Source organism: Cladophialophora yegresii (genome assembly GCF_000585515.1).
Source record: "Cladophialophora yegresii CBS 114405 chromosome Unknown aczIN-supercont1.1, whole genome shotgun sequence".
NCBI lineage: Eukaryota > Fungi > Ascomycota > Eurotiomycetes > Chaetothyriales > Herpotrichiellaceae > Cladophialophora > Cladophialophora yegresii.
Window position 1 is genome coordinate 5162863 of NW_006913045.1, and position 25248 is coordinate 5188110.

General features: G+C 54.4%; 8 protein-coding genes across 8 annotated transcripts; 4 read left to right on the top strand and 4 right to left on the bottom strand.

Annotated features, from left to right (window-relative positions):
* Positions 1–870: 870 nt before the first annotated feature.
* On the top strand, positions 871–2281 carry A1O7_01864 (isocitrate dehydrogenase [NAD] subunit 1, mitochondrial; the record flags this gene model as incomplete). The annotated part of the gene is made up of 5 exons (XM_007755900.1): positions 871–903; positions 963–1026; positions 1090–1164; positions 1235–2138; positions 2194–2281. 5 exons carry the CDS (start codon positions 871–873, stop codon positions 2279–2281), a joined length of 1164 nt encoding a protein of 387 aa, XP_007754090.1.
* Positions 2282–2815: 534 nt separating this feature from the next.
* Positions 2816–5509, top strand: A1O7_01865 (uncharacterized protein; the record flags this gene model as incomplete). The annotated part of the gene is made up of 1 exon (XM_007755901.1): positions 2816–5509. The coding sequence occupies one exon, from the start codon at positions 2816–2818 to the stop codon at positions 5507–5509; it is 2694 nt and encodes an 897-aa protein (XP_007754091.1).
* A 1274-nt stretch (positions 5510–6783) lies between these two features.
* Positions 6784–9861, top strand: A1O7_01866 (ULK/ULK protein kinase; the record flags this gene model as incomplete). The annotated part of the gene is made up of 3 exons (XM_007755902.1): positions 6784–6912; positions 6964–9634; positions 9692–9861. 3 exons carry the CDS (start codon positions 6784–6786, stop codon positions 9859–9861), a joined length of 2970 nt encoding a protein of 989 aa, XP_007754092.1.
* A 1981-nt stretch (positions 9862–11842) lies between these two features.
* A1O7_01867 (uncharacterized protein) lies at positions 11843–13673 on the bottom strand (the record flags this gene model as incomplete). Its single annotated transcript, XM_007755903.1, has 4 exons — positions 11843–12002; positions 12066–12513; positions 12564–12789; positions 12843–13673. 4 exons carry the CDS (start codon positions 13671–13673, stop codon positions 11843–11845), a joined length of 1665 nt encoding a protein of 554 aa, XP_007754093.1.
* Positions 13674–15860: 2187 nt separating this feature from the next.
* Positions 15861–19946, bottom strand: A1O7_01868 (uncharacterized protein; the record flags this gene model as incomplete). The annotated part of the gene is made up of 1 exon (XM_007755904.1): positions 15861–19946. One exon carries the CDS (start codon positions 19944–19946, stop codon positions 15861–15863), a length of 4086 nt encoding a protein of 1361 aa, XP_007754094.1.
* A 1595-nt stretch (positions 19947–21541) lies between these two features.
* A1O7_01869 (uncharacterized protein) lies at positions 21542–22288 on the bottom strand (the record flags this gene model as incomplete). The annotated part of the gene is made up of 1 exon (XM_007755905.1): positions 21542–22288. One exon carries the CDS (start codon positions 22286–22288, stop codon positions 21542–21544), a length of 747 nt encoding a protein of 248 aa, XP_007754095.1.
* A 247-nt stretch (positions 22289–22535) lies between these two features.
* On the top strand, positions 22536–23389 carry A1O7_01870 (20S proteasome subunit beta 6; the record flags this gene model as incomplete). Its single annotated transcript, XM_007755906.1, has 2 exons — positions 22536–22651; positions 22702–23389. 2 exons carry the CDS (start codon positions 22536–22538, stop codon positions 23387–23389), a joined length of 804 nt encoding a protein of 267 aa, XP_007754096.1.
* Positions 23390–23648: 259 nt separating this feature from the next.
* On the bottom strand, positions 23649–24443 carry A1O7_01871 (pre-rRNA-processing protein PNO1; the record flags this gene model as incomplete). The annotated part of the gene is made up of 1 exon (XM_007755907.1): positions 23649–24443. One exon carries the CDS (start codon positions 24441–24443, stop codon positions 23649–23651), a length of 795 nt encoding a protein of 264 aa, XP_007754097.1.
* Between the last annotated feature and the right edge of the window lie 805 nt (positions 24444–25248).

Below are 25248 nucleotides of genomic sequence, written 5' to 3' on the forward strand. Positions count from 1 at the left end.
GATGGATTCGGGTCTCGATTGCTGAGCTTACCGTCACCCATTCATTGACCTTCGCGTCCCCAACAGGCTGTCTGGCTTCGTCGTCTGTTATCTCCAGGATCCTTCGCTGAATCCCACCGGATCACCAGGGACTGATGTATTTAGGTCATGCAAGAACCGGCATCAAAATGCTCGCACCTCCATGCATTCTTGATTTGTTTTCTTTCTTTCTTGCAAGAACAGACGACATACCAGCAAGTTTGAGGAGGTCACTTCTGCTAAATGGGTGATTGTCCATAGTTGTCTGGCACATTCCTTGTCGCGTGATCTAGTCGTAAGGCAGGTCGAGGTGGTGCATGAAGTTGGGGAGGCTAGATGAGGATTGGGCACTCCGATCAGATATAAGAGCATTATTGTGCCACTGTGGGTGCCTAGTATAGATGCTTGGTCTCTCCGACATACAAAGCAGCCACAGTCAGAACCAATTGAGAGCAGAAATGAGGCACTGGGTGACTCCTTCTTTGGAAACCCACCTCCTCCCTGCCATCTGATATCTAGATGTGCTATGAGTACGATGTCTGTATAACAATTGGACTCTTCTACTAGGAAAAGCTGGTCGGGACACAGATATCCAATGCTCCATCGCGCACGTCCGAGTACCTCGTACTGTGTGACCGCGGAAAGCTGCAATAAACCTGCCTCTTATTAGGTCAGCCGTCCTTGCGACCATTGACGTCATTCGGATGTTGCACTGCGATTGGTCAGAGCTCGTTCCGGGTTGCATCAGAAACAAAGCTCCTCCACCCTGCGATAAGTTTTCTGCTTTACACCACTGCTGCTGCGCGATACGGTAGTCGTCGACCCCTGCATTCACCTGGCCGTGTCGCTACAATGTCGCTAGCAAGGTCCAGTCGAAGCGCTCAGGTGAGGACAAGACTGCACCTCTCGGCGCGCGGTAATCTAACGAGCTTTTTCTGCCGCAGGCGCTGTTCCGAGCTGCCCAGCGGGCAAGCAGACCTACCACCGCCTCGCCCTTCCTTGCCAGATGTGAGCTGAACGTCGACTTTAATCAAGATTGTTCCAACAGCTGATGTATCTGTTTCTGTCCAGCCTACGCTAGCGTCGAATCCGACATCTTCAAGCCCACAAAATATGGTGGAAAATATACCGTAACATTGATTCCTGGTACGACACATACTCAAACTCTTTCAGCGCCTGTTGAAGCAGTGGACTTACTCGGTGCTTATCACCGCAGGTGATGGCGTTGGTGCCGAAGTCGCCGAAGCAGTAAAGACGATATTCAAAGCGGACAACGTCCCCATCGAATGGGAGCAGGTCGACGTGACAGGTGTAGACTCGGGGGATAAGCACTCAGAAGACCTCTTCAAGGAGTCAATATCATCTCTTCGACGGAACAAACTCGGGCTGAAAGGAATTCTACACACTCCAATCGAACGATCCGGTCACCAGTCCTTCAACGTCGCCCTACGCCAGGAACTCGATATCTACGCATCTGTGGTATTGATCAAGAACATTCCCGGTCTGGTGACTCGGCACAAGAATGTGGATCTCTGCATTGTTCGTGAGAACACAGAGGGCGAGTACTCTGGTCTAGAGCACCAATCTGTGCAAGGTGTCGTCGAGTCGTTGAAGATCATCACCCGAGCCAAGTCCGAGCGAATTGCCAAGTTCGCCTTCTCATTTGCGCTGGCGAACAACAGGAAAAAGGTCACTTGCATCCACAAGGCGAACATCATGAAACTTGCCGATGGTCTGTTCCGGAACACAGTCAAGAGGGTTGGGGAGGACTACCCGACCTTGGAGGTCAACGACATGATCGTGGACAATGCCTCTATGCAAGCTGTGTCAAGACCGCAACAATTCGATGTGATGGTCATGCCCAATCTCTACGGTGGTATTCTGACGAACATTACTGCTGCCCTTGTCGGTGGCCCCGGTGTGGTTCCTGGTTGCAACATGGGTCGCGATGTTGCGGTCTTCGAGCCTGGCTGCAGACACGTCGGGTTGGATATTCAAGGCAAGGATCAAGCCAATCCTACGGCTCTGCTTCTCTCTGGTACTATGCTTCTCAGACACCTGGGTCTGGACGACCATGCGAACCGCATTTCCAAGGCTGTATATGACGTGATTGCTGATGGGTAAGTCATGACCGGCTGCCGCCACGTTTTTTCACCGGCTGACTCACTGTTGCAGAAAGGTACGGACGCGCGATATGGGTGGCGACGCGACGACACATGAGTTCACCAGGACCATTCTGGATAAGATGGAAGCTGAGCTGTAAGCGATGGTGCTTGCTTCTGACTTTTGACAAGTCATGGTGGCTTCGCAGTATCCTTGCGGTTAACAGCCATGCTCTGAACGTTAGAATTGTCATCTGTAAATGCAATCTATATCCCTTACGCGTACTGAGTATGTGCACACGATGTGCCTCACTTAGGTCGGCCTGCGTTCGTCAGCGGTGTGCTTGGCACATTACCGTAGCTGGCGGTGCTGGAGCGCCTAGGTGGCTAACTAGGTAGGTACAGTACGAGTAGTGGATGCCGGGGCTCAATGCGTTACGTCGTCACGCGGCGCGGATTGTGGGAATATGAAGTCCAGGCCAGACTTGAAGAGGCACCTGCAGCTCGCACTTCCTGCGTTGCATGTGAATTTGCTCAGTCTCTCCCAACAAAACCACCTGGTCATGCTACACCAGGATGGCACCTGAGCCTGCAGTATTTGCAGTACAATTCCTTGACGACGCCTATCCACCATGAATGAGTGCTCCCGATAGACCGCGCCCGACTTCCCCCACCATTTTCGGATCTGGCCTCCGATGACTTTCTTGAAGCCGACTAGAACTGACAGCGGCCGATCTAGCTCTCAAGAAATTCACGATCAACATAATCTGACATTATCACGCACACCTCGACCATACCATTTGAGGGGTGACAGTCTTACGACGTCCCAGTCATGGTCAAGCGCCGGTGGCTCGACTTCAGTCGCCCATGGATTCGTTCCATCACCCCGTCCGAGCCGGTCGGAGTCCAGTGACAGCGGCACGGAGGCGGATGATGAGAAGGGTCCTTTCCTGAAGGGCCTTCCGGCACCCGCACTACGCTTGCATAAGGGCCTCCGAGGAAGCACACCAGCGAATCTCACACCAGCTGGAAGCCCGCCGTCTACACCTCCGGCCTTCGTGGACGGGGAAGAACCTCGATTCTTTGAGCCACCAGAGAAAAATGAGAAGAGATCGCAGGCAACGAGAAGCCAGGTGAGGGACTATGAAACATACAAGGACCGGAAAGGACGTGAGATTGTCCGAAGATGTACAGAGACCATCTTACTCTGTGGCATCAGCGCCATTGTGTGGAATAACAGGAAAGGCTCGACAGGTCTCAAGGACTGGCTGAATGAGATCGCGGCTTTTCTTGTTATTCCCCTTCTCGTATACCTGCTGTACCCTCTTCGACTCACCTGTCGTGCGCTGGCATCAGGCAAGACCTTAATCCAGGCACTACGACTGGCATTACATATCCCCTCACGGTTTGACCCAGGGCCTCTTCTGTACCCTGTATCGCTACCATCGATGGTTGCCATATCACTGTTCCACCACAACAGTTCGTTTCTCCCCGCCGCCATTGTTTGTGGCCTTTCCTCCATGCCGCGATTAGTCACAACGACACCACAATTCCCTGCGATCGGGGACTATCTGCTCTGGCTAATTTCAGTTTTACCCCTCCACACCTCGTATCACCGAATATTTACTGCCTCGGTCTCGAAGCCACTTTCGTTAAAGATCGGTCCGTCTCTGACGCAAGAAGACCTGGTTCTGCTATTTCCACTGCACCACGTATTGATGTCGATGCTTGGCTATCTCACCACATCCAGCCTCGAGACCTCAGAGTTACAGCTACTTTCGTCAGCGTTGGTTACCCTCTATCTCTTTGCGGGGACACCGCAAGCTGAAATCCTGAAGGGAATGATATGGCTCGGCGGCTTGTGCATATTCATCACATGCAAGAATGTGCTAATGTGGGAAGTTGCACTGGCACGGGTGCCAACCTGGAGGCTTCTGAAGATAAGACGGAACCGAGGCTTTATATCACAAATTGATCAAGCTATATGTACCTTTCTTGTCAGAGGGACGTTCCGTCAGGTCGACGGTGAAGAGTCCGAATCTGACGACGATGTTCAGCCTATGAAGAGTATCCGGAGATTGCGTCCTCGGCTGAAGCTGCAACTCAACGGAAGAGCTTTTTCTGCCATGGACCCGGGTGAAGAGGCGAAATCAGCGCTTGAAGCGCCAGTGACCCAGGCTACTTCACTGGATACAGCGACAATAGCAGCGCCCTTTCGCAGGAATTCTTTCGCAGCTTTCGACCATGGCAGCCGCAAACAGGACCCCGTCACTTCGAAGAAGGCGAAGCCAGTCGCCAGTGGGTCCTCCGCGCCGTTCCTGGCATTTACTCTGGAACAAGTTCGAGTTCGGAAGTATGCGTATGCGGCAGTTGCTTACTTCTCTGTTGCTGCCATAATCCTGGGCCCGGTTCGGCTCTATGTGGCTGCGCGAGCATTGTCTAACCATGAGCCGATCGGGTGGGCACTCGGCTATTTGCTTGGGAATCTCCCCGCGTTCCGGTTCTGGGTAGTCAGCAACAACTTAGAGCGCTGGATCAGCCTTCCAGCTCGGCAGAGGGAGCCCGCTATCGAGGACGGACTCATTGAGCACCTCCGACAAAACGTGCTCGGACCTGCTACCACACGCCTCGCCATATGCGCATACTGCCTCGTTGTTCTGGGAACTGGTATCGCGGCTGTCGTGCGACTCACATCTGTGGTTGAGGTTGACACCAGACGCAAGGTCTTTCATGGCATCATGGTGGCCATGCTGCTTCCCACAATATATGTGGATCCGTGTTTTATTGCGTTGGCTCTTAGCCTGATCCTGGCGATATTCTTGCTGCTCGACCTTTTCCGGGCGTCACAGCTTCCGCCGATCTCGAAACCGTTGACTGTGTTTTTGGCGCCATACGTGGATGGGCGAGATCACCGAGGTCCAGTCATTGTGTCACACATCTTCTTGTTGATTGGGTGTGCCATCCCTTTGTGGCTTTCGCTTGCTGCTGCGCCCCGCGGTGGTGATGCGCCATGGACTGGCTGGGACACTTCAGTGCGAGACTTGAGCATGGTCAGTGGCGTTGTTTGTGTGGGCATGGGCGATGCGGCGGCAAGCCTGATCGGCCGGCGTTATGGGAAGACAAAATGGTACTGGGTGGGTGGGAAAAGCTTGGAAGGAAGCCTCGCCTTTGCCCTTGCGGTCACGTGCGGCCTACTAGCGAGCTGGGCTTGGCTTAGGCTCGGGGGATGGGCGTCGTGGCATGATGGGAAGACGTTCGGGTCACTTCTGGGGAAATGCCTAGTTGCAGGGACCGGGGCAAGTCTATTAGAGAGTACCTTGACTGCGGCAAACGACAACGTGGTTGTTCCAGTGGGACTGTGGTTGTTAGTAAGCGGGTTGGATATCTAATCCTGACAGTATCCATCATCTCGTTATCAATGAGACGTTAATCGTGCTCCAGTGAAGTAATACCCATTTTGTCTTCGAAATTACGAGTACCATTGCATGAACTTGGACCGCAGCAACAACTGGGTCCTACCCCCAAGGGACGCAGTATCGGACATATTCGCCTAGGACCTACGTCAGATCAACAGGTTTGCAGAAACGAGGCAGCAGTAGGATGAGCGGAAGGTAGAGCAGCTCCGGAAGAGGGATCCATTCGGCAGTGATAAGCGTTGGGTGCATGTCTTGATGCACAAGAGTCTCAGATGGGCGCCGCGGGGATTATGTTTGCTTGTTGGGCGCAGAAAGAGGCAGTGAAATCCGGGGAAGATGCACAAGCTGACAGCAAGGTTGATGACCAGAATACAGACGACAGATGGGTCATTACACAACTGAGGGACAGCTGAGGGATGACTGAGGCGAAGCTGGCGAGCTGCTGATTGCCAGTTATGTAGCGCCCACGTGACCCTTATCTCTCGCACCCTCACCCTCGCACCAGGTCACACGTCCAGGCCGGTCGATCACTCGAGCCTCCCGCTCTCCCACACCCCCAACAGCCGTGGAAAGGCACACCACGCATCTGCACGTCCGTTGCCTGTCGCGCTTGAATGTAGTGAATGACTGGACTGACTGCATGACTAACTTCGCCCGCTGCTCTCTGCTGCTCTCCTCTCGCTGTAGTACTTGTTCTTCAGACCATCTATTGTTATCTTGAGTTTTTGAGGTTCCATTCGTCGCATTATCGTCTATTGTGCGTGTTGCGGCTGCTGTTCACTTGACCGGGCCAAGAGTCACTGCAGTGCGTCACTCAGTCTGTCCAACCACGCCCTGTATTCCCCAGGCTCGCGCCCGACGACCACGACCTCCCACAACCGCATCGCACAACCCAACCACCACTTCAGCTAAATCACTTCAATACAGTCCTTTCAACCCCACACTGTTTGTTGCAGTTCAGTGAAGTCGAGTGGCACGGACCCCGAATCACGCAGCCTACCGTCCGATTGCGCCATCTCCACACTCTCATTCGACTTGTCGCCTGCTATCTGCTACTGCTACCTGGTGCCACAAACCAGCCGTGAGCCTGTCAGTTCTGCCTTGTCTCCATCTCGAGCAATCCATGGGCCACACCACTTGGTTGGGTCTTCCACCTCAAGTCAGAAGGTAACCTTCACGTCGCCTCACCTCAGCATCCCCGACCGGCATTATCGACCGAAGTAGGCGGTGGAGGTGAAGGGAAGAAGATGGCGTCCACAACTTCACAGTCGTCGGCTCCGAGGAGGTCGAAGGACTCGGAGCGAATAGGCAGCTTCCAGCGCCATGAAGAGATCGGTCGAGGCAGCTTCGCAACAGTCTACAAGGCCATCCATACAGTGAGTCACGGCGTGCCACCAATTCTCGAAGACGCACTGACAACTTCACAGAGCACGTCCGGCACTCAGAGCATCGTGGCAATCAAATCCGTCAACATGTCCAAGTTGAACAAGAAACTCAAGGACAACCTGACTTCGGAGATTTCCATCCTCAAGGGCCTACATCATCCTCACATCGTCGCCCTCATCGACTGCAAGGAATCGAGCTCCCACATCCACCTGATCATGGAATACGTTGCTCTCGGCGATCTGTCACACTTCATCAAGAGGCGAAATGAGATCAAGGACAGTGATCTGGTGGGCAATATGATGCTCAAATATCCCAATCCGAGATACGGCGGTCTTCACGAGGTGGTTGTCCGGCATTTCTTGAAGCAACTCGCTAGTGCTTTACAGTTTCTCCGTGCTAAGAACCTCATCCACCGAGACGTCAAGCCACAAAACCTACTGCTCAACCCTTCACCCGAGTACTTCGAGAAGCACAAGCCGAACCCTATGCCCTACAAAGTCGGCGACGACTCGTTAGAGCCGGTGACCGGCATCAAATCGCTGCCTATGCTGAAGATTGCAGACTTTGGCTTTGCTCGGTCGCTGCCTTCGACAGCCCTTGCTGAGACCCTGTGTGGCTCGCCCCTGTACATGGCACCCGAGATTCTACGGTACGAGAAATACGGTGCAAAGGCCGATCTCTGGTCTGTGGGAACCGTGCTTTTTGAGATGATGACTGCACGCCCGCCGTTTCGAGCTTCGAACCATGTCGAACTGCTTCGGAAAATTGAGAAGAGTGAGGATAAGATCAAGTTTGGAGACGAATACATCATCTCCGAGGAAATGAAAAAGCTCATTCGACTGCTCCTTAAGAGGGATCCAGACGAGAGAATGACATTTCCTGACTTCTTCAGCAACGAGGTGGTGTCAGGCCCTATCCCGGGTCTCCACCCCGAGGATGTGCCCCCAGAGCCGGCACTATTGGAGAGCAGCCGACGGCGTAACAGTCGAACAGAACCGATTGGTTTGGCTCGTCCTGGCTCCAGGAAAGAACCAGAAAGTCCTTATCTCGAGTCATCAAAGACCGCGTCTGAAGACAATTTATCAAGACGTTATTCGACGAGTCGTCCATCATCTGGCCCAAGGGAACCTATAGCGACGCAGAGAGTTGCCGTCGACGAGCTGCAGGCGGCCCTGGAGTCGGGATCCAGCCCTGTTGAGACTCGCCCTGCTCTGCATCCTCACGCCACCGCGCCAGGGAGACAAGAATTGGTGGGTCGCCCATCCTCAACTCCAATGGCGCGTCAGAGCAGCGCCGGCTCGCACAAGCTGCCGCCTTCCTCATTGCGCGATCAAGTCTACAATACAGCCCAGGAAGCGGCCCTGCGGAAGCAGCAAGAAGAGAGTGAGAGAGAACGCGTCGCTCAAGATATTGCATTCGAGCGCGACTATGTTCTTGTGGAAAAGAAGGCTGTGGAGGTCAACGCCTTGGCTGACGAGCTGGAGGCTAGTCCTCGACTGAACAGAAACATCCAGACTGCCATGTCTCCCAAATCCGGTGCCATGGTCCGGAGAGCTACGACGCAAGGTGCCCCTGGCTCTGTCACTGGTGCACAGACCAGTGCTTCTCGTGCGGTCCAGATCGCTTCTGGGAGAAGACCGGACTCGATGCACCAGCGTCAGAACTCTTACGAGAGACGCTATGGACCAAGCCCCGGATCAGCGACTTCGGCTATCTCAAAAGCCTTGAATATGGCTAGCGGTCGGCTTTTCGGCGTAGGATTCTCTCCTCCCGTCAACTTGATCCGCGGTGGCAAATCTCCTCCGATTACGTACAATCCGTTCCCGACATATCCCGGGACGCAAAGCAGCCTGGTCGTGGTTGGTGACTCTAAAGGAGCACCGGCTGGCGATGAAGACAGCAGATACATCCAGACCGTTGAAGAGATTGCGACCAGGAGCGACGTTGTCTATGGGTTTGCCGAAGTCAAGTACAAGCAACTGATTCCTGCCGGCCCCTCCCAACCAGGTCTGGGCTTGCGCAATGCCTCTGGCGACAACGTCGCTGATGGGCCGTTTGCAGCCTCGAATGAGGACCTCACCATTGAAGCGACAGTCATTGTGGCAGAGGAGGCGCTTGTCCTTTATGTCAAAGCGTTGGCACTTCTAGCTAAGGGCATGGATACTGCAGCACGCTGGTGGGCTCGTAAAAATCGTGCCGATGCACCTGGCGATCCCACATATCGAACAAGCCCCAACTCAGCGGCCACGGGGCAGAGAATGAACAACGTCGTGCAATGGATCCGAAATCGCTTTAATGAAGTTCTTGAAAAGGCAGATCTCGTCCGACTCAAGCTCATCGATAACCAGCGACGTCTCCCCGAGGACCATCCCAGCCATCCGAACAACATCTCATCCACTTCTGCCTCCAGCGCAGGACTGGGCACGTCCGCAGATCACGTTGTTGTCAGCTCGGGCATTACTGCGGAGAAGCTGATGTATGACCGAGCGCTTGAGATGAGTCGAGCAGCGGCGATCAACGAATTGACGAATGAAGACTTGGCCGGATGTGAAATCTCATATGTCACGGCGATTCGTATGTTGGAGGCTGTTCTGGAGAGTGACGATGATAATCTTTCGAGCCAAGGCAGTGGCATAAGCGATCAGGACGAGAAAGAGGATCTGGCTCCGATCAATGGCCTGGAAGCCGAGGATAGGCGGACTGTTAAGAACTGTAAGTATCTCCTGCATGTGTTCTGTCTACAGACTCCGAAGGCTAACACGTATGCAGTGGTCGCCAGTATCCGGCAACGGCTCGCGATCATCCGGAAGAAGCTTCAGGTGATTCAGAAACGTGCCTCAGCACCTGCTATCGCCTCGCCGAGCAGAGCATCACCACCGATCTCTCACCGAAGCGGGACCCCTTCAACTACTGCCGCTGCCACACCACCACGGGCATGACTTATACATTGAGCGACGACATGATGAATATACGTCTTGGGCGGGTTCGTCCGAATCAACCCTACGACACGGCCTCAGATGGCGTTTTTGCAGCCAGCATTCGGCGTATACCGGCGTACACCGGCGTACATTCCAACTTCTCGGGTTGAAGACTCGGTCCGCTTCTCAAGTGGGCAGAACTCCCGGCATGTAATTACTCTATACCTTTTTGTTTTGTGTTTTTCCGGAGTGAGACGGCGTCACCAACGGCGGTGGATCTGTACAGAAGTTGCAGTTGACCAACTGCGGCACATTATGGCGTCTATATTTATGGATGGCGACGTGAACTGTCAGCTGGTCCAAGTTTTCGAGACGCACAACATCGCAAGAGACGGTCGTGCTTCTATGGTGCCTCAGAATGTTTTGGACAGAGGAATGATACCCGCTCGTGGCAGCACGATCATGAAGGGTCAGACTATGGACTCGTCGCGTAGCTGGCGCCACATTCCAAGGAAGTTACATGGCGTTATATCAGTGGTTCTCGGGGAGAAGTTTGTACGGGACACAGGAGCAGGTGGATGATCTTGCTGCATGGAGGTTTGGCGTTCCTACTCTCCTCATCGGGCATCACCTACAATAAGGAAAGGAGAGCACGAGCATGAATCTAGTTGTCCACTTTGCAGCTGATGCGATACCATGCTGTGTAGGATTGAGCTACGTCCTGCTTGAGCCAAAGACGGCAGCAATGAGATACATGCCTCATGAACCAGCCCACAGGTCTACCGTAGCTGTAGCTGGCAGGTCACCTGCTGTAGTAGGCATTGTGGTGTGACAAGCGCGCTCCAGAGACTTGCAGATCAGAGTTAGTATATGAGTGGTGCCAGCAGACAAACTACTGTACCGGGGTACGATGGTCGCGCCGCATAAGACGGGGTAGGCGAGTGCAGTAGCATGCGGGGCGAGTGCAGTAGCATGCGGGGCGAGGTTGGTGCCGGATAGAGTACAGTACAGTGTAGCGTACTCCGTCCTGTGGTAGGACACGCTCCCAGTCCAACGATCCCTATATATTATAGAAAACGTGCGGTAGAGTACTGGGTGATCAGAGTTAGTGTGTATGAGTGGTGCCAGTACAGCGAGGGATCGGACCGATATACGGAGTACTGTTCCTACAGTTCACCTTACCTACAGTAGGTAGTTGGTTCGGAGCAGCCTTGCCGGCCCACGCGAACACGACTTATGTTCGACGAGAAGGCACGAGGCTGCAGTTTCAGGGGAGCAAGGCGTGTAATCGGGGAGGTATGCTAGGAAGAGTGCCAGAGCCATATACTGTAATCCGTCATACGGTACCAACGGAGCATGTCCACGGCTTTGAGTTGCCTCAGTCGTCCGCCGAGTCATTTCGAGTTGTTCCAGAATACTGTGGCCGTGTCCGCTTAGCATACGCCGTGGCCATGGCAGCTGTTTGAGCTCTCCGAGTCCGCCCGCGTCTAAGTGTGGTGTAGGTGCTTATTCATTGAAATACGCTGTATTAATACTGTCTCTTCGCCGTTACAGCCAGCACCCCTCCCAGTCCGCCTACCTATATATAGTGTCCTTGTTTATCGAGGTACTTCGTGTTGATATTCCATCCTCGCCGTTACAGCCAGCATGTCTCCGAGACCACTTATCTAACTAACACACACACACACGCACGCACACACACTCATACTACGATTCTTCCTCTCCAGTACGACCGAATCTCAAAGTCATCGGAAGAGTCTCAGCACCAACTAGCATAAGTCGTACAGAAGTATTGTATTATTCTGTCTCACTATAAATGTATCTGCTAACTATACAGTAACAGGACTCGCTGCTGAGGTATCGAGTTCACTAATATCGAAAGCCGTAGCACCGTATGAACAGGACACTGACTCGCGAAAGCAGGCAGCAGGTATTCGGTATCTGGTACTCAGTATCCGCCCTCACGTTACTGCCCAAGTACCACATAGATACTGTCCTGCACCTAATAAGTCTTGAACTTCAAGGGGCCTTGGGCGTGTCTCAGCCTCGCGCCAAAGAATTGCAGGAACACGACGATGAAGAAGGCGGCGCCCATGATCCCCGTCTGGATGCCGTACGCGGTCTGTGCACCGGCGGAGCTGACCCAGTTGATTTGAATATATCTGCCAGGAAAGGAAGTCAGCGAACGGGGTCGTACACCATGGGGATAACTGGCCACAACATACCCCACGATGAATCCGCCAAGGGTTCGGGCGAAGTTGATCAGGGCTGCGGACTCGCCAGCAGCTTCGGGATACGCGTCCAGCAAGTATGCGCCAACGGCAGCCGTTGTGATTATGGTCGCAAAGTTGTGGAGGGCCCACCCCACTGCCAACACATAGAAACTCCACGTCCTCGCGTTTTGCAAGGTCGCGCCGATCAGGTTGTATCCGACGAGCTTGAGGGGCAGGACGAGCCAAATGATGACCAGTCTGTTCTCGGGCGCAATCACACCATTGTGGTACCTTGCCCAGACCTTCTCGATGAGGCCGAACAGGAAATGTCCGACTATAAGACCGAGGACAGCACCCACGACTGGGGCCACGTAAAGAGCTGCAAGATTGCGGAAGTCGAAGCTGTAGGCTGGGAGGATGAACAGCCCGATAGTAGTATTTGTCCCAATTGTCCACGGAACTAAAATCGACCATCAGCATCAGGAGGGACAACGAAGCAGGGGTACCTACAGTCGAAGAAATAAAACAGGCAAGTCAAGAAGACAGGCAGTTTCAACACTGCATACCACAACCGACTACCAGCCTCGAGAAAGGTGTTGGTGGTATACTTTTGCTTATACTGTTCGACGCCAATGAGTCGGAGAAGGCGGTTTTGCCGCTTCGGGATGCGATCAGGCATCAGATGGCGCGGATAGAACGTCTCGTCTCCCAAAGCGATCGTCAATACTAGGCCGAGCTGAATTGTCGTTAGCCTTGAGATATGAAGAGAACACATGGAAGTCGACTCACTGCAATGATTCCAAAGTTCAACCACATGCCAGTCCTCCAGGTAGATGTACTGAGGATCGCCGCCATGAATTGAGGTCCGAGGAAGGGTGACAGGATTATGGCTGTACTCCATATGTTGATTTTCCGCGCATGCTCGTGAAAGAACCAAACATCCTTGATCCACATGAGACCACCTCCAGCTCCAGCAACGGCGAAGATGCCGTTCAAAATGCGAGATGCCATATATGACTCGAAAGACTGGGCTGCCGCAGACCAGGCTGCTGTACCGGCCGAGAGACAGCCAAACCAGAAGAGGACGGGAAGACGACCAATCCAGGCTGATAGCCAAATGGTGAAGATGCCACCCACCCCAAGACAGAACGTGTTTCCAGCAGTGGCATGGTTGACCGTGTTGGGGCTGATATGCCACTGCTCTGCCTGGGGGATGAGAGCGCTGGCACCTGTCGCGGCAGAGTAGTCCGAGGTGGCGGCATTGACACCGATGACCAGTAAGATAGCGGCCTTCTTCCATCGAGTCCAGTTCAGAGGGTCCTCTGGGTCGTTGGTAGGTTGAGGGATCAAAAGCTTGCCGTTCTTGGACGTTTTGAGGGCAACCTCGGGTGCAATGTTGTATCTCTCGCGGACGGCCGCCTCATCGAGCAAGTACCCCTCGGTTTCACCAATGCGATCGAGATCGAGGGCTGCATTGGCTGGAGCATCGCCCTTTTCATTGTTGTGCTCTCCGCTAGAGAGGGATGGAGCCACCGATCTCTCGGTGTCTTGTACTAGATGAGCGGGCTTAGTCTCGGGCGCATCTTTAGCAGGGGCAGCTGTGGGAGGTTCGTCGGCCATGATGGTAATACTGGAGAGAGAACCGCAGTGACCTGAACGAGAAGCCAGAGGTATCAGGCGCAGCACCGTCCAAGGCAGGAACGATTGAAACCGAGTACCGAGAAGGGAAAACAGGACTGGAAAGAAGGGACGGGCTCCAGTGCCTTCAAATATTCGTGGTTCGTGTCACACCCACTGCAGTCAATAATAAACAACCGGGGGGCTTGTTAGTCGAACGTCTCCGGAGCGCGCAGTATACAAGCCTCTTCTTAGCGAGGCTAGATTCGCTTACCCTTGCCAGAACCAATAGCGTGTTGCAACCCCATGATCGTGTTCCAAATGGGCATGTTCCTTTCCGGCAAGCGCTGAACCTAGAGCCGGGAAAGGTCGGTGAACGTGGGTCGACTTTGAGTTTGTCCAAGCGCACATGTTGCTGCAGGAGGCGTACCTCGCGCGCTACGGACAGTGAAGCCAGTCAAGCCTTGGACCGTCAATGCTTGCGCACGGTGATTTTCCCTCTCAAAATGCTTGCTCGAACCCGCCCGGGCTTGGCTGTCAGCGGAGGAAGCCAGCCATGGTAATCCAATTCAGGCGTCCACGGCCGAGATCCATGCTGATTCGATGGGCGGGTCTCTGCACTAAACAGAAATCAAAAACAGTCTACCGCGAATAAGGCGGGGAGCAACTCGCGTCGACTTGGTGTCCGGTCACAAGTGGAATCTGACTGCAGCGTATGTTGTGATAGGCGTCGTGGCGTGGCAATGGTCACAGTCTCGGTGCCATTGTTTACTGTGCGATCAACCAGGGGCGCATTGACTCGTCGCACAATAACGCAAACGGCTACGGTCGACTGCCTCGACGTCGGGGCTAAGACGCGTGGTGGCCGTAAGGCTGGCTGTGGAGGCTGATTGTCAGGGGCTGCCTGGTCTCGCTAACGCAGGGAGTATGCCAGGATGTTCCCAATGAGAAGTTGCCATCTGTGCCGGAGTCCCAGTTTGGCTCTCTCCAGTGGGGCTGCTGACAGGGGAGGGTGCTGACTTTTGTGAAGACGATCGTGACTTTTGACTTTGGGTGGATGAAGATCTGGCGTTGCTGACAGGAGTCCGTCGACTTAATCATCGCGGTAGGCAACTGGACTCGACGCACTCCGCTCTGCTGTGGGACTTGATGATTACATAGTATGATTGGTGTACGGAGTAACGAAACAACAATGAATCGAGACTGAACCTGATGCGAAGGTCGTGTGCGCAAATGCGGTATAAGTGACCGTATAATAGCGGGAGACCGGCCAACGGGGTAAATCGATAGGGAGCGTTGGACCGGGAGCCAGCCCTACATACTGCACCCTAGCCAGCACTAACACGGCGCCCTCACAGCGCGACCATCGTACCCGGAGAGTTTGTACGAGTCTGTACTCGTAAATCTGGACGTTGACCACCTCGCGTAACCCCCCTAACGCTGCACTAGCACCGGGTGCCTGCTCCTACACGGCGGCCACTTGTCAGACCCTCCTGTCGTTGTTGCTGCTTCCAGTAATCGGACATTCCTCGAGCGATTCCGAGAACTAGCATCTACGGAGTACTCTGCAAGGGCTTATGAAATCTATTAGCGCTTGGATCGTTGCCAACCACTCAAAGTCTATGGTGGCAGATGAGAAGGCCAGTGACCGTTCACTGCCGTCACAAATTCACTGCGAGACTGGAACACGAGAGGAACGACACAGCGATCGGAGGAAGCACCGCGGAGTGGGGAGGCAAGAGCCCTAAGCAGCAATCGCACGAGCAACATGGGACATAATTCTGGCTTTAGTCATCTTCGGACGCTCATCCTTCAGCCCTGGCATCCACAAGGCCTGTCTCAGCCTTTCCGCTTCCCGCCACCTATGACCCAGAGCTCCTCGCCTCTTTCATCCCGTCGTCTAGTTCCTTTGACCATTTTTCCAAAGATCCCGAAGTTCCACGATAGCACTTCATTAAGTGGTGGCGGATGAAGTACGAAAAATCCCGAGCTTTCCCTTCCCACTGCGCAAAGATCGTACACGGGAACCAGATCCACGCCTCAGATGCTCGCACTGAGAGTAGATCTTTCCAAGAGACACAAAACGAGTAGGCCTGCAAGCAAATGGGGTATTGTGAAGTGAAAATAAACACAGCACAGCAACCGGGTCTATGCGACCAATTGGCCGCCATACGATTCCTGAACACGCCTTTACAAGAACAACATCGAGCTCTCACGGCGCCTGGCCTTAGTGGTGGTCGCATTGTCGGGGGCCAACATGTTGTTCGACCCTCCGTATTGAGTAGTTCCTCCTTGCTGTTGCGGAGGCTGCGGAGGTGGGTATCTCGGCGGTGCCATGGGCATCTCATGCGGGATCGAGACATACTGTCGGGACTCGTACGATGACTGTATCGGTGCGAAGCCGAGATCCGTGGCGGGGTCAAGCGGGTGATCGGACGGCCTCCCGACTGCTTTGGCATTGGGCGCAACCCTTGCGTTCTGAGCAAAGCTGTCTTGATTATACATCGGCGTCGGTAAGTCGCTAAACATCTGTCGACGGGGAGATCGAATGTCTTCGGGAGTAAGAGTGCCCTCCTCACGCTCCACGTCGATCGACCGGACTGAGTCCCGCTCGACAGGCTTATCGAAGATTGCATCGAAATCTGTCAGGAACATGGCAAATAACGGTGCTGGAATATTGAGCGTGGGCGAGAACACAATGCCCACATTCTTAATTGTCATTTTGTTTCGTTCGGCATTTTGGACCACCTCGAGCAGATACTGTGAGAGGGTCCGCAAGAGGGAGAAATTGGCCGATGGCAATTGGTGCACCAAAGTGTTGAATGTGGATATCTTTTGTGGCTTGTCCGCTAATTCCAGGCCCTTGAGAAACTCGAGATGCAACTCCCGGGTGAGGATGGTCGAGGGCAGTTCTCGGAGATACGTCTTCAGCAGCGAGGCAACGGCGTTGATGTCGTAATCCTCGTCCTCCGTCAGCAGATCGACATCACCTTCCATGTTGAAGCGATCCTTCAACAGGCGAATGACGATGTTTGATCCGCTCAGTCGGAACAGGCCTTCCTCATTTGTAGCATTCTTGGCCCGGAGAAATTCGATACAGCGGTACACCACGGCAGGAAGATAGACATCAACGTCCACTGGTGAGTAGTACTCTACCGCCTCTTGTAACTGCATCCCAAACACTGGCCGGACGTGCCCGCCCCGATGGGCATTGAGCTCGGGACGCTTGGGCTGGGCTGGTTGCACAGGGGCCAGTTGTTCATACGAAGGTCTCCTGAAATGGAAGAGATTGCGCTTCTTTTGCTCTCGCTCTTTGCTATTGCTGCTCCCTGTGGACTTGTTGCCCCAGCTCCCAGCATCTGAGATCACCGAGCCGTTCATGGGACCCGAGATATTGAAAGGCTTGGAGGCCGGTATTGGCTCTGGAAAAAGCTCTGGAGTGTGGCTGGAGGCATTGGACGGAGACGGTGTGTCCATATGCGTCTGCGGGCTGCCGTTGGATCGCGACTCACCCTCCTCATATCCGAGCTTTGGACCGTTCCTAGCCTCTTTCGTTTGTGATGCCTGGATGCCAGCTCCATACTGTGACTTAGGATCGACCGGCTTCTCATCGATGTAGTGCAGTAACGTTTCTACCCACTCGTCCCGCTCTGCATCGCTCTCGGCACAAAGCACGTGGCGAACATGGCTGTTCAGGTCTTTGCGTTTGGGCTCAAGGATGAGAAAGGCATGACGAAACTGGTTCTCGGATTCGACCTCTGCATGTACTGCTGGGTCAGATTGCGTCTGCCGGCCGATGCGGGCATGGAGCAGCTTAATGGTCCCGAGGTGCGCACCGCCAGGAGCTTCAAAATATCGCAATTCTGGGCTGTCCAGGACGAAGTATCGCGACTTCCATCCTCCGAAATTCTTGCCCTTTTTGGTCAGGTAGCCCGATTTGGTGGGAATACCTGAGTGGAATTCTTGACTGGGTTTCGGCTGTGCGTCTTCACGATTCTGCGAAGGCAGAGTGGCTTGCGGCTCCATGACCTCCGTCGAGAGGAATCGGCAAATGATTGCGGCGGCTTTCTCGTCCATGGGAGTGTCCAGGAGATCGTCGAAGTAGGCGTCGATCGAACTTCTTCGCGCGTCAACCATTGCTGGGGCGTGACCCACGAAGAATTTGCGGTCGGGCAGTTTTGGCAAATCCCCACACCGGGGCCTCAGCTGTTGTTCGAGATTTGCAAGCGAGCTCGGATACTTTTCAACCCGCCAGAGTTCGGATGAGGTTGCACGTTCGAAAACTGACAGGCTGAATGATGCATTCTCTTCCTGGGTCCTCAGCCCAAGCATGCTGTTTCTGGAGGGTCGTAGGCGAGAAGAGGCTACCTTGACCTGGATGGAGGGCAGGGCATTTGGAGGTAATAGGAGGTCCGGCCAGCTAGGATCGGCAAGTCTGCGGCTGACTGCTGGTGCCTCGCCAGGGCTCAAAGGCGACTCGTGAACCTGGCTGCGATCTGACTCGGCGCTTGCAGTGGTGTTCATCTTAGATAGTGTTGAAGGACCGACCTTCTTCTGTGCCTCGGAAGCACCTGCTTGTGACTGGTGCTGTGGAGCAGGTGCCTGAGTGCCAGGAGTTGTTGGCATCGGAAGAGGCATCTTCGGCGCACGGGGAGAAAGAGGGAAGTTACCACCATGTAGACGTGGAGACATGGGTAGTGCAGATCCGATCAACGGCCGAGGGCTCATGGGAAGACCGGGGCTTCGTAGAGGTTGAGTGGATGAAGCCACAGAACCTGATGTGACGGATGACGGCGACAGGTGATCTTGACGCGGAGGTAAAGTCTGGGTGACTTCGGCAGCAGCGGGTGGAAGAGGCAGCTGCTCAACTGTGGTCACATCTGCTTCGTCTGCCTTTGTCTTTTTGTCTCTCTTCGACCGACTCCTTGCCTCTTGCTCCTTGAGTGCAAGCAGCTCTCGGTCTCGATCATCTTCTTCTCGAGTCTTCCGCCGACCTCGCTGAATAGGCACTTTGTCCTCGTCTTCGTCTCCACTCACTACTACCTCGGCTGGTACAACAATCTGATGATCGTGTGCTTCATCCTTCGCCGGACGGAGATCCAGTGGTCTTGGTGGTGCCTTTCTGGAAGCCTGGAACGACTTGGAAGGCTTCTCTGAAAGCGGAGTTGGTTCGGTAATCGCAAAGCTGGGTTGGGCGAGATGTGTTGCAAGGCTCTGCACCTTAGGCGCCTGTTGTTGTAAATGGAGAGGTGATGGCAGCATGGCAGGGTCGACTGGCGAGCTCTGCACATTGACATCGGTCTCGGCAGTCTTGCTGGGAGTCTGCGCATCTTGCCTCAGCTTCAGACCTGACCCTGCCACCGACGTCGGCCCCTGGAATGTACCCGAAGGCTCCCCATCAGATTGGGGTGAGTATCCTCCTTCCGTCCGTAGGCGGTCGACTTGTGCAGCTGGAGGTTGAGCCTGGGCCTCTTTCACTTTCTTCCTGTACCGATCTCTTTCCTTTGTTAGCCGCTCCAAGTCCTTGTTCAGGCCTATTAAGAGTGCGCGCTGCTTGTCCACGAGTTTCCACAACTGCGCATTCTGAGCAGCGGCATGATTCTTGTCCCTCAGGAGGTGCTGTATCAGATTCTCTGCCGAACCAGCCGTAGCAATGAGGGTGAGGACCTCCTCTCGCGTCGGTTCTTTGCCCTCGCCTGCACTTCTTCCCAGTTGCGAGGGATTTGAGATGCTGGAGATGGCGGAATCGATCGACGACGTCCGCGGCATGTTGTCGGGTTGCTGCCCGCTGGTGTTGGACGTCAGCGAGCCGTAAGACTTCGGCGAATCTGATAATGAGTTGGGCCCTTGGTCCTTTTGAGTCTGCGAGCGGGATATGATGTTTGATTTTCTGTGGCTGGGCGCAGCGTCTGGTTCAGCTCGCGCACCACCGCTGTTGTTGCGCTGCTCACGCGTCAAGAGAGTCCCGTCCTCTGCTGTATATTCGGCCGACCCTTTCCCCGACTCATTAGTTGTTGCTGGTATCTGCCCGTATAGATTATTTTCTTCTGAAACCCTGGATGGTGGGCCCGAAGTTGACCTTGAGCTGGAGAGCCTGCTCAGGTAGTCTCGAGGAATTAGGCCAGCCTGTAGCACCGAGGGGTTCTGCTGCTTGCGAGAGGCTAGAATGTACGGGTGAGGACCGGCCAGCGGTGAAGTCGAAACAGCGGCGGCTGTTTTGGCCAGGCGATCCTGGGAAGACAGAGGGGAAAGTGTGTCGCCGGTCAATTCGGACATTTCGGTCAACTCGATCAGGCTGCATCTGGAATCGGCGTGTTTAACTTCCAGCCATTATTGGTACAGCGACAGGGGAGAAACACTTGGAGCCCGCTGACAGGCCAGCTGCGCGAAGAAGCGTGAAGAGGAGTTGACAGCGGCGCCAGAAAGTCACAGCTCCAACGGAGAAGCCTCAATTCGCTCGTGCTCCCTACAGCAGGTCGAGTAAGGTGCAGGTTCTGGTGTGGCAGTTAAGCGCCGGGAAGCCGTCGATATGCAGGTGATTGGTGTCAAGGATGGTGCTCTGAGGATGCTGTGAGGCGTGTGAGGGTTGTGGTGGATGTCAGGGTACCTGGTAGAGGCCCAGTGCGAGCGTCCAACTGGCTCCCACTCGTTTGGCAAGTCCTCCAGAAAGACGCAATCAGCCTCCACAAGCTTCTACTAACGAACCTAGCGTAAGCCTACGAGATAGTACGTTCGAAGTAGGTACACCTCACTGTACGAAGGTCTCGCCGTCACCAGCCGTCGCGCTCGAAACGTGTCCGAAGCAACATATTATGATCTTCTCGAGCCTTGACAATTTGTCAGTGCGCTGACTCGGGTTTTTGCACGAGCCAGCATCTGATCCTTCATCTGCAAGGAGACCGGACCGTCTCGTCTGCCAGAGGTGCGTCCCGTCAAATTGTCAAACACTTGCCGCAGCGGATGAAACAGACGTGCTCGGCTCACAGACAGGAGGTCCTCCTCGCTGCTAATGGGGTTAGGGCCACGCCTAACAGCCGCCTAGAGCTGCAGCTTAGGCAGCTGGGGCCGCCACCCCAGGCTGCGTTTGGCTATCGAGCTCGTCCTTCCACCGTCAATAAGATTCTGGACCCTGAAAATCCGACAAGCGAAGCGAAGATTACGAGGATTATTGATGCAGAATGCAGAACCACGAAAGTGTCTCCTTTCCCCTGCCTGACAGAGTCGACAGAGAGCAATATGGCCCCCGTCACACTCACATCGACGACTTGGAGCTTACTCGTGCCGTGATGCGCCTTTTTCTGTATACCGGACTGTCCGAGCAACCCCTCTATCAGGTACCGACGCGACGTTTCAGCTGGATGAACACATAGACGAGCCGAGTCCTTCCCTATGATTGGCCTCCTCCGGTCCTTGCCTCGATCCAATCATCTTTGTCCCCACGGGTTCCATGCCCATCACGAACACCCTCTTCCACCGACCAGATCTACGCGTAGCCATTCAGCTGTCTGAAAACATCGTCTTGCTGATTCTTTATCTTTGCTACGTGGCTTCCGCTGACTATCATCCAGAAATGAGGGTGTGCTCGTACGAGCTGTCTGGGGTGGCACTCCAAAGCCAGCATCTCAGAAACCCTCCCTGAGACTCACGCTTGTCATCAACAGCGACCAGTTCGGAATGGTCTCGGGAAGGAGAGGCCATCTTCGTAGGCAGAAGCACGTTGCGGCGTTGAGAACAAGAGACCTCGGAACTAGGCAGACAGCCCAACGACGAGTTGCCCTGATCTCTCCCACCCTCTGATATGGGTCTTCCACACCATCTCGGATCGTTTTAGCCCTTCATCAAGGTCTAATGGGCACACGTCAAACATGCCATCAAGGCCGTTTCCGCTTGTTTGGTAGTTCCGCCGTCGACTCTCGACTGGAGGTGGCAGAAGTCCCGGCGGAAGCGAACTCGATGGTTCTCTTTCCGGCAGCCGAAAGTGTCTTCTTGGTGGCCTGTTCTTGTTCTCTCAGACTCTGTTGGTTGCGGAGAAGTTCTTCCTTGTACGCAGTGGCGGGAAATCCCCCGGGATTGAAGATCTCTACCGGCAGAGAGGTTCTGTACTGATCCCGCTCTTCTAGACCTGCTCGACTAATCATGGTAGCCAGGATGCCTGGATTTCTGAAGGTTGACTTATTTGCCAGATCCTCGTTGAAGTGAACTTCCTTCGCCTTGAGTTCCAAGAATCGCCTGAATTTCGCATTGAGTGCTGGATCAGGGGAACTGGGTGGCGACGGTGGTATGGACGTTATGGGATGAGTCGCCTGTGTGAGATGATGAATAGTCTCCCGTTCGGACATTCGTCGTTCAGGCTCAAATGGCTGTTCTTGCTCATGGTCGTCAAATTGTTCGGGCATCGTCGGACCTACCATCGGCCCATCGTCATCTATGTCTTTGGCAGCCGCTTCATGGCCGTTTTCCGCTGTATCAACCTCTCTTGTTTTGGTTGTGCCATTAGCTGCAAGTTTTCGGTCTTCGGCGACATTATTCGAAGAAGCTCGCAAGGGCCCGGGTCCTCTGGTAGGTGGCTCATCATCGCTGTCACTGCTTCCATAGCCAACAAGACCCAGGCCACTCATTATGAGCGCTGGAAGAATGGCAGGATGATGCCCCAGATGAGCTCGGCTTGAATGGTGATTCAAGGTCGAGGAAACGAGGCGGGTACCTGTGGCGCAGCGGGATGTGGCTGGGCAGGTGACACTAGCCACAGCTGCGCGCCATCACATCTAGGCTGAGCAGTTGCGTACTCGTACTTTCGTAAGAGACATTCACAATTCCAAGCTCATCGCTCGTCCATTCCTAAGATACCGTCCACCCAGTATCACAATGGCTTCTTTAATGAATGCGGGTCCTATCGCATCTGATCAGCCGGGCTACTCGTTCTCCAATGCAGCTGCTGGACCACTCCAAGCGGCAGGAACCAGACAACATGCCTTCTATCCGTGAGTGCTCACCACTCGCCAGCCTTAAGCTCAGGAACTAACCGGCACAGATACACGGACAATGGCGGCTCGACGTTAGGCATCACGGGCGCCGACTTTGCCATTCTGGCAGGCGACACGCGTTCTACGTCGGGCTACAACATCAACTCCCGGTTCGTGCCCAAACTGTTCCGCATCGGCGAAGATTCCTCGGACGAAAAGGCATCCCGCATCGTGCTCGCAGTGGTGGGCTTTGCAGCCGACGGCAACGCGCTGAAGGAACGGCTCGACGCCATCGTCAAAATGTACAAATACCAACACGGCAAGCCCATGAGTGTGAAGGCATGTGCGCAGCGACTGTCTACAATCCTATACCAGAAGAGATTCTTCCCCTACTACGTGCACGCAATTCTCGGGGGGTTGGACGAAGACGGCAAGGGAGCACTCTACTCATACGATCCGGTGGGAAGCTATGAGCGAGAACAATGTCGAGCAGCGGGCGCAGCGGCGAGTCTGATCATGCCTTTCCTAGACAACCAAGTCAACTACAAGAACCAGTACATCCCGGCGTCGGGCAAGGGACATGATTTGCAGCAGCGGCAGATCGAGCAGTTGCCCCAGGATGTTGTTGTCGGATTGGTCAAGGATGCCTTCACGAGTGCGACGGAGCGGCATATTGAGGTTGGTGATGGGCTGCAGATGATGGTGATAACAAATGATGGAATCGAGGAGTCGTTCACGCCCCTCAAGAGAGACTAAATCCACCGTCAAAACCGTATGCATAGCTCGGCGAAACAGGATCAGGCTCAGAGGCGCCTGGAGGACAGGCAGGTGGTCTGTCTTAGGCCATCAATAGACCGGTCTATCTCATTTCTTCCGATTCTCAGCTGTCAACCGCAGATGCCCCGGCCAGCCAACGCCTAGCGCATGCCTTTTCCGTAAACCCTTCCCGCGCCTTGATCCTTGTTCATGTGTTCATATTCGGTCGTGAAATCTTTTGAGGGCTGAGCGTCAATACCTAAAACCTCTCCTTCATTCGACTCGCTACTGTCCTCAAATTCCCATAAACCTTGCCCGGCGGCGCGCCAAGGATCAAACTCACGACCGCCTCCCTCGCAATCCTGATATTCTGGAAGCCACCGAGAATGTGGATCTTGGAGTCAGCCAATACAAGCCTCGTCTTACTAGTATTCTCGATTGCAAACTTGGTCTTCCCGTCCTTGCCTGCTATCCGCCCGATCGCGCGGCCCAAGTGCTCGCCCTGCAGGGTCTTGACATCCTTGATTTCAAACGTCTCAATGTACAGATCGTCGAGCCGGAGCAGCGCTATGGCGTCGTCGACGTCAAATCCCAAGGTAAATGCCTTGACAAAATCCTCGCCCTTCTGCAGTGCGCCGGCGTCGGTGGTGAACTTCGAGGTGCGCAGTTCGACGGCTTTGGACTTGATGTTCATGCGCACCTGGAGTTTGAGGTGCTCGACTAGAGGCGGGTAGATCTTCGGCCAGGACGTCTTGAGCGGCGACATGCGGTGCGGTGGGATGGGAACCTTGCGGGACTGGATTCGGATTGCTGGGTCCGAGGGGGAAGATGAGGAGGTGGTGGCGGGCAGGAAGCGTGACCGGCCTTCTTCATCTACTTCCATGGATGAGTCTGGTTCGGCTGGTCTCTGTGGAGGAGAGGGTTGTAGCTTTGGCTCTGTCATTATGTCGAGGTCTTGTTCTTCATCGTGTGTGGTAGTTGGTAGTGAGATCTCGTTCGGTTCTGAATCTCCAAGGGCAGCGGGAGCGCGCTGCAGGGCTGTTGGTGCAGGCATCCTGTCTCTCCGCCTCTGTAGTATTCCTGTCGTACACCGGATGGGTGTGGCTGGCGGCAAGGTTCGTGTCGTCGTCAAGAAATTTCTCCGCAGTGTGGAAAAAAGGATGTGGCCTGGATGCGGATGTGGATGTGACTCTCCGCACCGCCAACCGCGACTTTGCCGTTGCATCATCTTGCACATGCTTTTGCCTCGTCTGCGACATCACTGTCACAGAGGCGTCTGCAGGTTGATTGATCCTCCAAGCAACATGCCGCATCAATCATGACTGAAGCCTTGTTTCGGGGCATATGCGATGTCTCGAGAATCGCTGCCATCGCGCCACGGGCGACACGAGTTGTCCAACGCCGTGTCGACCGAAGCTTCAAATATCATGTTCCCAGACGGATATCAACCGCCAATGCTCCCGACAATCCCTTGGGCCGCCTAGGGCAACCTGTGTCGCTTTACTCACGAGCGCGGGCTTCTCAGCACCAGAGCTGGCACCTACGGCTCTCCCGACCACAATCGAGATTGATTCCCGCACACCCGAATTGTCTTCCTGTGCAAAATACATACACATGCAATCCTGGGGCGTTAGGGCTTCGAGCGCACCAGGGAGAGCTTGGGAGCTGTCTGCGGGCTCGTCCTGGTGCTATACAGCATCGAGATCTTCGTACCACTCGAGCTCTCGGAGAGAAATCGGACAAGAGAAGAGATGGACACTCCAGACAAGACGGCGCAGGGCATGCATCGAAACCGGCAGTGGGAGACGCGGCCTCTAAAGCTGGTTCAGGGCAACACCATGCACATCCAGGCAGCTTCT